At 43.6% G+C, this 13,773-nt stretch overlaps 1 protein-coding gene across 1 annotated transcript; it reads right to left on the reverse strand.

The window, feature by feature from the left end:
• Positions 1-2,384: 2,384 nt before the first annotated feature.
• Positions 2,385-2,839, reverse strand: LOC118676506 (BET1 homolog). The gene has a single exon (XM_036350550.1). The coding sequence runs from the start codon at positions 2,749-2,751 to the stop codon at positions 2,395-2,397; it is 357 nt and encodes a 118-aa protein (XP_036206443.1). The 5' UTR covers positions 2,752-2,839; the 3' UTR covers positions 2,385-2,394.
• Positions 2,840-13,773: the final 10,934 nt, after the last annotated feature.

Genomic DNA, 13,773 nt, shown 5'->3' on the forward strand with positions numbered 1-13,773 from the left:
AAGGGTCCTACTGCATTCTTTCCTAGAAGCAGTGGGGTCACATGCGATCCATCTGATGGACTTTTCTGCCTCGATCTATAGCCATTTCCCTCGAGCCCCGCGGAGCCTGCAAAGCGGAGGAGCCCCGTAATGGCCCCCATAACAATGTGTTCTTTGTGTGAAAGAATCCAAGGGGAAGAGCTGGGGTACCCTGGTCAGTGACCAAAACCCAGCATTTTTGCACTATTTATTTCTTCATTATGGACTCTGCCATTAAACACATGTTTTAAACAATAAATACCAGTTTCCATAAAACAGCCTGAGCATAAAAAGAACAAACACAGAAATTTTTATTTTTAAAAAGACTGTGGTCATTGTTGCTAACTATTAACCTGCTCCAAATAAGATGGCTGATGGCAGGACTGCATTGCATGCGTCTGAACTTGTAAAGGGAGAGAGGCTTCTAAATAGAGCTTAATTCACCTGCTCAAAAACGTCACATGATATATGCCTTGAAATAAAACCATCTTTATCTAATAGTTCCAAAAATATCACAAAATCAACACCCCATTAAAGAACTCCAAAATCGCAGGTTGGAAGAGACCAAAGAGAGGAGGGGACGTGCCCCTCTCCTTCGGGGCTCTGGATCTGCAGCCACCCAAGGCCAAAAGGCCACTAGGCTGTCTTAAGAGCTTAAGGGACCCGTGATCTCTCTGAGGAGCCCTCCCCCTGTTTCATCATTTTGAAAGTTGCTTTCCTGCCCTTGTATTCAAGAGATGTCTCTCCTGTTTTAATTGAAGCCCAGTTCCTCCTGTTTAAACCACATGTATCACGGGAAGCGATTCTCTCATAGACCTCTAATGGCCTTGAAGAGAGTAATGAAGTTTCCCCTTTGATCTTATCTGCTGTAGGATAACCCCAGCTTCTTCAACATAGAAATGGAAAGGGCACTTCTCATCCATGTAATCACCTGTATTAATATTAAATGTTCCAGAGAGATCTGACTTCAAATGATTCTGTAATACTTAAATATTAAAATAGGGAGGGTTTTTTTTGCCCTACTAAGCTGGAGATATTTAAATATATATGTATATGTATATGTATATGTATATGTATATGTATATGTATATGTATACAGTAGTCCTCACCTTATCCATAATTTCACTTTAAGCAGTTTCAGTTACCCATGGTCAATTGCAGTCCAAAAATATTAAATGAAAAATTCCAGAAACAACAATTCGTACGTTTTAAATTGCACACCACTCTAAGTAGCATGATGAAGTCTCCCACCATCCCACTCTGTCCTGCCCAAGGCATGAATCATCCCTCGGTCCCGCATATGCCCGCAGCCTTAATTGTTAATCACTTAGTAGTCCTCACGGTTATCAGATCGACTGCTGTGGTATCGCAGTGCTTGTGATCAAGTAACCCTTATTTTTCTTAATAATGTCCCCAAAGCACAAGAGTGGTGATTTTGGCAATTCGAATATGCCAAAGAGAAGCCATAAAACGCTTCTTTTAAATGAAAAGGTGAAAATTCTTGACCTAATAGGAAAAGAAAAAACCCATATGCTGAGGTTGCTAAGATCTACGGTGAGAATGAATCTTCTATCTGTGAAATTGTGAAGAAGAAAAAGGAAACTCATAATAGTTTTGTTGTCCCACCTCAAACTGCAAGTTAAAGCCACAGTCATGATAAGTTCTTAGTTTTAAGAAGGAAAAGGCATTAAACTTCTGGGTGAAAGACATGAAGAGAAAATGTGGTCTGATTGATGGCAATGTGTTACACCAGAAAGCACCTGACATGAGTGACACCAAGCACTTATGGCATGTAAGGGAAGGTTAAAGATTCAGGAATAGACTTGGACTGAAAAATATAAAAATTACTGGAGAGAGAGAGATAACATATTCACACAACTTTTCAAAAAATAATATATATATATTTTATTGATTTCAAAGAGAGAGGAAGAGAGAGAGAGAGAGAGAGAGAGAGAGAGAGAGAGAGAGAGAGAGAGAGAGAGAGAGAGAAACATCAATGATGAGAATCACTGACTGGTTGCCTCCTGCATGCCCTGACTGGGGATGGAGCCCACAACTCGGGCATGTGCCCTGACCGGGAATTGAACCATGACCTCCTGATTCATAGGTTGCAGCTCAACCACTAAGCCATGCTAGCCAGGCCACATAACTTTTATTACAATACTAGAGACCCAGTGTATGAAATTCTTGCATGGTGGTCAGGGCCAATTGGTGCCACCCAGCTGTTGACTGGGGCCTTCCTTCCCACTGCCTGCCAGGGCCTCCCTTCCCTGGCTGCTGGCTGCTGGCCCAGGCCTTCCTTCATTCCACACTGCCCCCTGGTAGTCAGCACACATTATAGCAAGTGATGGGTCTCCTTTTTTTTTTTTTTTTGCATCACCTCAGTTTAATAATCCAATAAATGACAAAAAAGACAAACAATGAAAACAGCATCATATAGCACATCAGCTTGCTTTGGCTCCCTCTGGATAAAATCTTCAGTTTTTCCATAGTTCTACCTAGAAATCCAGTTGTAGAATCAAATTGTGAATCCATTTCAGCTAATAATTTATTTTGAGTTTTAACTTCATGGCCTATCTCAATGGAAAGAGATTTTATAGCAGTTACTTTGTGTCTCAGACTTTCAGTGAGTCTGTCATTTTCTTCTTCACAGGCACTATATCCACTATTAGCATAGCCATAGTTCCCATAGTTGCCAGAAGGTCCACCTTCACCCAGGCCTGCGCGCCTCATCCCGGCAGAAGACAGAGGGAAAGGCAGGCGGAGGGGAGGCAGGAAGGGGCCAGGGGTCACCGGACCTCGTCTTCAGGGCCAGGGCCCAGCAAATCACCAACTTCTTCCCCGGTTGAACTCCCATGGGGACAATTTGTATATTAGGCTTTTACATATATAGATAATGATATAATTGTTCTTTTTATTATTTTTTTTAATCTCTTCTGTGCCTAATTTATCTTTCAGCAAACATTTATTGAGTAAATACTATGTCATTTGCTACACCAGATGTTCAGTCTACAAAGATGAATAAGGCCTAGTCTCTGCCCTGGTGAAACTAATGGTCTAGCGGGGTAGAGAGACTAAAATATAACTTGCAGCCTGACTGAGAAGAAACTGCTAATAAATTTTGATCTTATCATTTGGGCATAGACAGTCCTCAGAAGTTTTTAAGTCAAGTTGTGACATAAATCTGACTTGCTTATAGAAGTGCTTTGATAAAAATGTAAAAATGGAGTGGTAGCCAAGAGACTATTATGGAACTGGGAATTAGTCAAGGAAGAAATTATGCCAGTCTGAACCAGGTCAATGGGGATACTGATACATTTTTGGATGTTGACCTGACAAGTCTTCCTAACCAGCTTGGGAAGGTGTTCAATGTGGGAATTAGAGAAGAAAAGGTCATGGTTGACTTTAAAGATTTTAACCTGAATGATCAGTGGGTGGTGACACCATCCACCAAGATAGGGATATAGAAGGAAGATCCTTAAGTTGTTTTTGAAGTTTAATGTTTCTAAAGGGCATTATGTCAATGTTTTTAGAAGCAATTAGGAGTGTGGGTATTAAGTAATTTGTCTGGAGTAATAAAGGTGTTTGGTGGCACACTCAGGACTTCCAGCTCCAAAGTGCTGGGAAGCAACCCTAGAGCCCCAGAGGAGGCTGCACAGGTGGGGCAGTGGGAGCAGTGAGGTCTAAGTGCTCTACGAACACCTGGTCCTCAGTGAGGAGCTGCAGAACCAGTCTCAAGTGGGGTCTTTGTGCCTTTTCATCTCAAAATGTATTTAAGTTGCTAACTTTTTGCAAGGTACTTTTTGAAATCTCAATTAGTAATAGGACAGAGTTAATCATCATGATAATAATAATAGTCTCTATTTATATTGTACCATGCACCAAGAATGGTTCCAAGTACTCTATCTGAAGTAATTCATTTAATTCTCACAACAGTCCTAGGAGGTAAGTATTTTTATTACCCTTCTAGATAAGAAATTGAGGTACAGAGGTTAGTTAACTTGCCTAAACCCACATATCTGGGAAGTGATATAGTCAGGTTTCAAACCTGCAGAATGGCCTCAAAGATCTTCTTAACCACGCCATATTGGCCTGCAGTCACGCTCTCATAGCAGTGATAACAGTCAACTCTCTCCACAGAGTTCCTTCTACTATATTAAGGCTCCAGCCTTGAGTCTTGCCCAACCCCTCTTTCAAATTCCTCCCTAACCAAGCCAATGTATTGGTCAGGCCAGCATCTTATTACACCTGTTTTACTACAGCAATCCCAGTGGCACCTCTCCAGATTTGCACCCCTAAGTCATTGTCCACATTTCAGCCAGTACAGTATTTATACATTGTAAATCTGATCATATAGTTCCTTGTTCAAAACATTTCAATGGTTCATGTTGTTATCCCAGTAAAAGCCAAACTCCTTAGATTTATAGTAAGGCCTGTTCTCCAAATCCTTTTGTTGATCTGCACAGCCTTAACTCTCTTACCACCTTGCTTTCTTCTGCCTTCCACCATACTTGTACCCTCTTGTCACCTTAAAGTACATCTGTCCCCAGTTGCCTTCTCTTTTCTAGCCTCTGGACTTTTGCGCATGCTACTCCCACAGTCTTGAGCCCTGTGCCTTTTCTCTTGCCCATCAACCTGACTAACCCCTGTTAGCCTTTGAGTCTCTGCTTGGTTCCGCCCCTGCCTGCAGAAAGCTTGCCCTGAGACCCCAACTCTTGGGTTCATGCTCCTCACGCGTCAGCCAATGGCGCTCTGTTTCCCTCCTGGCAGCACTAGCACACTGCACTGCTTCAGCCCATGGACCTTTCCTGCCCAGTGAGTCATGAGCTCTTATTCTCTATTGTCTCCCAGCATCTAACCCAGTGCCTGGCTCATAATAAGCCTTCTGCAAATATTTGATGGATGAACAAATGTCCTGCAGGAATGGAGAAAGCATGAGCATGGCGTCAGGCAAAATAGTCTTCATGCTTCCTCTATATCCTGTCTGGGTTGAGTCTGCAAATGAGGTCAATGTTTAACCAATTGGTCCACTAAGTGCTGTTAAACTATAGCTTCTCATGCAGAGTCAGAGATGAAAGAAAACTGAAGTTGGAATTTTCCTCAGAAAAAGAGCAAGCACTGATATTTCAAAGGGAAGATGCTTAGATGAAACGTACACATCTCCTGCTTGTACTGGCAGGTGGGATGTTATTAGCATCCCTGATAAGCAGAGATGGAGCCCAAGGTATTTCCTTTCCTCTCCCACCCTCCTCCCTCTTCCCCCCTCCTTCTCCCTCCCTCCCCTCTTCTTGTTCTCCTCTAGGTCTCCTCTCTTTCTTTCTCTTTCCTCCCTCCTTGCCCAAGCAACAATCTTAAGAAAAGGAAAGTGCAATTACGCAGTGCCTGTTTAAAATTTAAGAGGACAAGAATGAGTTGAGGGGTTTTTTTCTTCTTCTTGCAGGAAACAAATTAGCCCACAGTAGACTTGTGCCTGCAAGCAGCCCATTTAATTTGATTGTTTCCTACGCCTTGAGGCCAGCTTCTTCCCACTAATTCTGCCAGCCTCTTTCCATATCAGAGCTTATCTCCTCCTTACTGTATCCAGAATCATATGACAAGTGAGATTTCTATCTGTATATTATCTATTTAATCATCTCACCAACTTATTCCAGAAAGGATCTAGGGTGAGGTGATGAGTCATTTTTATAAGTAGAACCTCTCTCCTAAATTGATGCCCAATGGTTTCAACCAGTGCTCACTAAAATTTCAAACCATACCATTAAGCATATAGTTAAAAATCAATTCATAAAGTTTCTGTTTCCAATATGTTTGGAATATTGAGGACACAGGCCCTCCAAAATGAGCATACGGGATGCCCACTCCTGATTGCTCAATTGCAGATGATCCCTGTGCATTGCATCAAGTTCGAGCTGGCAGAGGAATTAGGATCCTCCCCCTGAGCTCCAGGCCCACAGGCCTAATTCCCTACTGGAACTTGTCATTTGATGATTTTACAAGCATCTCAAAATTGAGATGCTCAAAACTGAGCTCATCACTTTCTCCCAGCATAGTATAGGACCTACGAGTGCAGAACTGAGTGCCAAACTTCCTGAGTTCAGTCCTGGCTTTACCACTCAGCAATTGCAAATGGGAATATTACTTAAACCCGCTGTGCCCCCTTTCTTCATTTATAAGATGTGGGTAATAACAGTGCCTACACAGCAGGGCTGTTATTAGGGGTAAATCAGTGGATAAATGTCAACTGCTTAGAACAGAGAATAGAGCAGCTTGCTCAACATCTACTGGTCGGTGGTGTTATGGTTGCTGTAATTCCTTCAGAATCCCAGAATCCACCAAGTCTCCAGAAGATCAAAGTCAATTTGGGCTCTTCCTAGTCTCTTACTTTACCAGCTTGGTCTTCAAATTTTTACCAACTCTACCTTTCTAAGAAGCTCCCAAGTCTACTTCCTTCTGTCTACCTCCAAGGACATTGTTTTGTTTCCTCTTCTCTTCTCTTCTCTTTCTTTTCTTTTTTTCATTTCATTTTATTTTATTTTAACTTTCTTCTCACCTAGATTCAGGAAGTTGACTTCTAAACCATCTCAGCACCTCTAGTCTTGTCCCCTCGATAACACCCTGCACACAAATCTAGTTGTGTTACTTCCCTGTTCAACCCTTACAGGGCTTCTCTTTGGAGAGTTACCTTCCTCAATTTGCTATCCCAGTGCCTTTAAATCAACCTCCACCTCTCTGGTCTCCTTTCACTCATGCCAACCCCAACTGCCACCCTAGTCTCCAGCCACATGAACTATTAAATGCCAAACACATCCTGCTCCTTTGCTTCTGGCCTTTGCATGAGCCACTCTCTCTGCCTACTAATCCATTTTCCGTGTTCTTCACTGGGCAATTCACATTTTTTCCCTAAGTCCACTTGGGTATCTCCTCTGCTCCACCATTTCTTTGATGAAGGTCAATATGGCATGGTTAAGAAGATCTTTGAGGTCATTCTGCAGGTTTGAAACCTGACTATATCACTTCCCAGATATGTGGGTTTAGGCAAGTTTAACTAACCTCTGTACCTCGATTTCTTATCTAGAAGGGTAATAAAAATACTTACCTCCTAGGACTGTTGTGAGAATTAAATGAATTACTTCAGATAGAGTACTTGGAACCATTCTTGGTGCATGGTACAATATAAATAGAGACTATTATTATTATCATGATGATTAACTCTGTCCTATTACTAATTGAGATTTCAAAAAGTACCTCGCAAAAAGTTAGCAACTTAAATATGTTTTGAGGTGAAAAGGCACAAAGACCCCACTTGAGACTGGTTCTGCAGCTCCTCACTGAGCAGCAGGTGTTTGAAGAGCACTTAGACCTCACTGCTCCCACTGCCCCACCTGTGCAGCCTCCTCTGGGGCTTCAGGGTTGCTTCCCAGTACTTGGGAGCTGGAAGTCCTGAGTGTGCCACCAAACACCTTTATTACTCCAGACAAATTACTTAATTTCTCTAAGTTTCCTCAAAATGGAAAACCATGCATACTTTGTAATCCTATCTAATAATAGACAAACATGGTAATTAACCGTACCTCTGACATGCTTCCCATGGGCTAATCAGGGCGATATGCAAATTAACTGCCAACCAAGATGGCTGCTGGCAGCCAGGCAGCTGAAGCAAACAGGAGGCTTGCTTGCTCCAGTGAAAGAGGAAGCCAAGGTTCCTCTCCTGCTGCTGCTGGGCTCTGAGCATGCACTCTAAGCAACTATGTTGCAATTATAGAAGCTAAACAAACCCCATGCTTTCAGCCAGCTGGCCAAGCTGGAGTTGGAACAGTGTTTCAATTATAGAAGCCAAACAAACCAGATACCTGCTTTCAGCAGCTGAGGTCTCAGAGCTGGAGCCGAGCCTCAGAGCTAAAGCCGGCTCTCAGTTCCAGTGACAGCCATAGAAGGTAAATAAATCCCAGAATTTAAATAAAAAGTAAAAAAAGAAAAAAGGAGAGGTTGGGAGCTTCAGTCACCCGAGAGCCTGAAAACAGCCCTCAGCCTTTCTCCCAGACTGGCCAGGCACCCCAGTGGGGACCTCCACCCGAAGGGGGTGCAACCAGCTGCAAACATCCATCATCCCCTCACCCAGGCTGGCCAGGCACCCAAGCGGGACCCCCACCCTGATCCGGGACACCCTACAGGGCAAACCAGCCGGCCCCCACACATGCACCAGGCCTCTATCCTATATAGTAAAAGGGTAATATGCCTCCCAGCACTGGGATCAGTGGAGCAGTGAGACCTCACTGCCCCAGTGTCAAGCAGAGCCACGAAGCCTCCCAGCACTGGGATCAGTGAAGCCACTAGGCCTCCTGGCCCCTGGAGCAGTGTGACAGGGGGCAGTGCCCAAACCCTCTGATCACCCTGCGGCTCTGTGTGTGACGGGGCAGGGCCACAACCTCCCTATCCGCCCTGCTCTGTTCATGACAGGGGAAGGCGCCCCAACCCCCTGATCGGCCATGCTCTCTGCCTGATGTGGGGGAGCTCCCCAACCCCCTGATCAGCCCTGCTCTGTGTGTGACAGGGTACAGAGCCCCAACCCCCCTGATCGGCCGTGCTCTGTGCGTGACAGGGGGGAGCTCCCCAACCCCCTGATCGGCCCTGCTCTGTGTGTGACAGGGTACAGAGCCCCAAACCCCCTGATGGGCCCTGCTCTGTGCATGACAGGGGGCAGCGCCCCAACCCCCTGATCAGCCCTGCGCTGTGGGTGACAGGGGGTGGCGCCGCAACCTCCCCATCGACCCTGCCTTGAGTGTGACAGGGGGCGGTGCCCCAACCCCCCAATCGGCCCTACCGTGAGAGTGACTAAGGTGGCATCGCAACCTCCCGATCCGCCCTGCTCTGTGCATGACAGGGGGCGGAGCCCAAACTCCCCAATCAGCCCTGCTCTGAGCCCGGTCAGGGGCTGCATCTAGGGATTGGGCCTGCCCTCTGCCACCTGGGAGCAGGCCTAAGCCAGCAGGTCATTATCTCCCGAGGGGTCCCAGACTGTGAGAGGGCACAAGTAGGGTGGAGAGACACCCTCCTCCCTGCCAGTGCACAAATTTTTGTGCACCAGGCCTCTAGTCTATAATAATAAAACTGTAATATGCTAATTAGACTGGACAGCCAAATGACCTTCCAGACGTCCTTCTGGATGAAGCTGCCGTGGCAGGGGCTGAGGCAGAGGCGGTTAGGGGCAATCAGGTAGGCAGGTGAGCAGTTAGGAGCCAGCAGTCTGGGATTGCAAGGGGTTGCAGACCGGGCTGAGGGAACCACCCCCCTCCCAGCCCACCCACTCTGTGCACAAATTTCATGCACTGGGCCTCTAGTAAAACATAAAATGTAATTAGCCCTGTGTTGGTGGTAAATTGCTATTAATATTTTTTATGAATTCTCGACCTTAATCAAACTCCTGACCTTCTGGAGCATGGGACAATGCTCTAACTCATTGAGCCACACAGGCCAGGAAGTACAATAGCTATTAAATTTTAAAAAGACCTTTTCTCAACATGATTGTAAAAACATTCTAACCAAAACACATAAAACTCATATAGGAAAAGGTAGTTAATGGTGAATATTGGCATAACATTTTTAAATCTACCATTTTAACCATTTTTAATGTGTTTCTTAATTGATTTTTTTTAAAAGAGAGAGGAACAGAGAGGAAGAAGAGAGAGAAAAACATTGAGAGAGAAACATCCACAGACTACCTTCTGAATGCCTCCTACTGGAGATCAAGCTCACAACCCAGGCCTGTTCCTCAACCAGGAATTGAACCAGCAACCTCTCAGTGCATGGGACAATGCTCAACCAACTGATCCTCACTGGCCAGGGATTGGCATGATCTTAATAAGGAGGTAAAAAAGGTCATTAAAGAGAGTTCCACATGTATTGGAGATTATATGACATAAAGGCTTGCTATTTTTCTGATTCCCTGAAAGTGAGATCCTGGTAAGTATAATCTTGAACAAGAAGTGTCAAGTGCAAGGTTGTTGGTTATTTAAAGATTGTTCTGGTAGCTGTTTTTGATTCACATTAGGTCTTCCTCACATAATTGGTGAATCACACATATAAGCATGTTTTCTATGCCTACCTTTATTCCATGTCTTAGATTGGCCAAAGGGATGGGTTCCCTGCTCTACACCTAAAGCCTAGCCCAGTACTCGGCACATAGAAGGTATCCAATGAATATTTGTTGAATTGAATTAATAAATGATCTCTTTTTATCTCAGTGAATAGGGTTGTTTGGTCTAGCTGGAGGCCACAGCTCTGCTCCCCTACCATTCCTGAGAAGATATTTCCTCTTCATTTGTTGATCATTTGCTGATCATTCACCAGGAGGGGATTATATGTTACCTGTGGGAGGTATACACTGCTTGCATGAGGATTCAACCTGCAATCCAGGTTGAATCCAACTCTAGATCAGGATCTGGCCACAGGAGATCAAGTTCCCTGCTTTCTCTTTCTTTTGGTTTAAATTAAAAACAACAACAAAACAAAACAAAACACCTATAAACAAACAGAAAAACAGTGGCTCCATATACAAATTGGTAATAGAGCAGACTGTGTGAAGAGATGGATAAAGGTAGCAACAGTCTTTTCAACATTAATTTAGAGAGAAATGCCATCAGGGTTCTGAGACCTCTCTCTCTCTTTCACATAAAAAAATCTTTAATAAAAAAAAAATCCCTGAGTATTTAGACAGGTGCCACTCTACTCCAGGCAGGCCCTGCCCTCCTTAGTGTCCAGGACAGTTCTGCCAAGCCTCCATATGGCTGTGGCTCAAAGGATAAAGTCATTCTTCCCTCCCAATGGTATCATTCTAATGGCATCCTGGGCAGCAGGACTACATTCCTCCTGGCTTTTAGTCTCATTTTGAAATTACCTTGTTGCCCACCATTTTTGTTTTATTTTGTTTTGTTTTGTTTTGTTTTGTTTTAATTGCTTCATCATGGCAGGCTCAGCATGGAATACAATCAAATGCTTTTAAACTATGGTTGTTTTGACTTCAGGGTGAGGCATTCCAGTACAGAACACAAAGCCCTGGCAATGGAGCTAGGAGTCCTGGGTTTTACTCTGCCAGCTAGTTGTGGGACTTCAGGTAGATTATTTAGCAATCTGAGCCTCTGCGTTTTCATCTGTAAAATGAGGTAAATTGGTTCAGAGGACCCCCAAGTCTCCTTCCGGGATGGAAATGTATTCAGAGCCATGCATATTTAGTCCATCAATTTCATCATATATAATTGCTTTTGAATTGCTAACCTAACAGAGCCTAACAGTTCCATTGTGGAAACTAAATTAAAGAGCACCGCTTTAGCTTGAAAATCTCTTTCTGGATTACTTCTCCAAATTATTATATAGGCAAACCGAAAGTCCCTGTTCGCCTATATTTAAAATGACCACAAATTTGTGCGTATCTTAACAAATAAGGTAAAAACTGCAAATGACACCTACAGGCAACTGGGGGATATTTTCAACATTTATTGTGACATAAAGAATAAGATCTGTGCTAATATTTGTGTGTGGAGATTCACTGATAACTCACCTTGCATGATAGATGCGTGGTGCTGCTGGGTGGATTCTGCAAGTGAAAGTAAACATTAGTTACTTAGACTTTCCCAGGAATTAATATAGAAGAACATCCAGTCATGAATGTAAAAGTGCTTTTTCTTTGCAACTGTGATTTCCACTTATACTTGTTATAGAAATAAATAAAAGATGTTAATAAACAGAGTCCTCTCCATTTCCTCTTGGCTCTACTATCTTATAAACATTTACTCATCCTTCAGGCAGTTTCAATGGGGGTGGAGCCCTCCTCTCAAAAGTCATTTTCTCCCCTATGTTGGTAATATTTTGCTCTACGACAGACAGGTACTTAATTCTAGAGTCACTGTTCTTTGTTTTATTCATATATCCTCAATCTCTCCCTCCTCTCTGGTTCCTCCCTCCTTTCCTCTAAACACAAACTTCTTCTGTACAATTGGAATAACTTGCTTTGTCATAATGTGACTTTCATTGAAAGTCCTTCTATTTAATACACAACATCTTTAAAATAGATCCATAGTTCCTATCTACATTATCTCGCCACTATTCAATTGCTTAGTCTCCTAAAAGCAATTCCCTTCCGGTTACTAAAAGAACTCTAAAGAGTCCCTTCAAAACCACTTCCCTTTCTCTCCATTCCAGATCCAGCAAAATGGTGCCAGTGAATGACCAGTTAAACAGGCTTGAAACTTTGGAATTATCTGAGGCCTCCTCTCTGAACTGTGGTTTCAAATATCTGTGTCTATTCAATATCGCCCCTTGGATTTTTACCAGTCACGGTTCGTGCAGGTACCACACAGTAGGAATGCCCCAAAAGAGTTTGATGAACAGACTCTTTCCAAAGGAGTGGGCAGGGTTAGGGAACCAATGACAGGTGATGAAGCACTTGTAGAACCAGCAAGAGCAAGGAGCCTTTATCACCTCTAGGTTTAAAGGGTTAAGAGCTAAACTATGCTTCCTCATCAAAACATTTATGTTGCAATCCTAACGCCCAATACCTCTGAATAGGACTACATTTGGAGACAGCGTCTTTATAGAGGTGATTAAGTTACAAGGAGGTCACCAGGGCAGGCCTGATTCAATATGCCTGATGTTCTTATAAGAGAAATTTGGGCGTAGACAGATACAGAGGGAAGAGGATGTGGAGACACAGGGAGGAAATGGCCCATCTACAAGCCAAGCAGAGGGTCCTGTGACAGATCAATCTCTCACTGCCATCAGAAGGACCCAACCTTGTTGGCCTGTGGATCTCACACTTCTAGTCCTGACGTATAAGAAAATGCATTTCTGTTGTTTAAGCCACTCAATCTGTGGCATGCACCTTTGCAATGGCAGCCCTAGGAAACTAATACAAAGAAGGAAGAGAAGGAGCTGCTGTAAGTACCTGACAACTGTAGCTATGAGGTGAGGCATGAGCTATTTGGAATTATCTGTAATGTACAAAGTAAAAAAAAAAAAAGGCTTAAGTCCCACCACCCACAAATATTCACTATTCATGGTTTTTGTTTTGTTGTTTTTTATTTCATGAACTATTGCCTTAGGTAGAGGAGTGCAGCCCATGACAGCTCCATCATAGTGGAGAGAGAAGTGTAACATGTCTAAAACAGACCATTCTTTCCCACCAAACCTGCTTCTTCCCTACTTGTCTGTCTCACTAAACGTAACTCCAGTCTTCATGCTCAGGCGAAAAATCTGAATGTCATCTTGACTCCATCAACAAATTCTGTGTGTTCTACCTTAGAACTTTCTAGAATCTAACCATTTCTCATCCCTACATTGATGATCACCTTGGCACAACCTCTGGTTCACAAACCTGTCTGCAACCATTCTCCTCCATCACCCCAGTCCAGGTTCTAACTTTCCCAAAGCTGTGTTTAAGTGGGGTCCATCTCCATCATGCATCATCACCACAGGGAACTCTCAGACCCAGCACCTCTCTGAGTGTGAGGGAGGCCATCTCCAGGTAAGTTTACTCACCCTGCATCACCCCCAGAATACAAACCCTTCTTTCTACCCCCTATGAAAGCTCCAGCATACTCCACTGATGGGCTTCCACCTTCAAAGCACCAGTTCTCTCTCCTGGTGTCTCCCAGGCAAATTTTCCTTGATGACACAAAAGTACATGTAAAAACATGTGTAAGTCCTTCCCCCATGAAAATACAGGCTTATTGCTTTTCTGTATATATAAATAATGCAATCTTA

The sequence above is a fragment of the Myotis myotis genome, unplaced genomic scaffold (genome assembly GCF_014108235.1).
Source record: "Myotis myotis isolate mMyoMyo1 unplaced genomic scaffold, mMyoMyo1.p scaffold_m19_p_2, whole genome shotgun sequence".
Taxonomy (NCBI): Eukaryota; Metazoa; Chordata; class Mammalia; order Chiroptera; family Vespertilionidae; genus Myotis; species Myotis myotis.

Excerpts from the sequence above, each read along its gene's own strand:
- LOC118676506 (XM_036350550.1), bottom strand. The coding sequence starts at position 2,751 with ATGAGGCGCGCAGGCCTGGGTGAAGGTGGACCTTCTGGCAACTATGGG.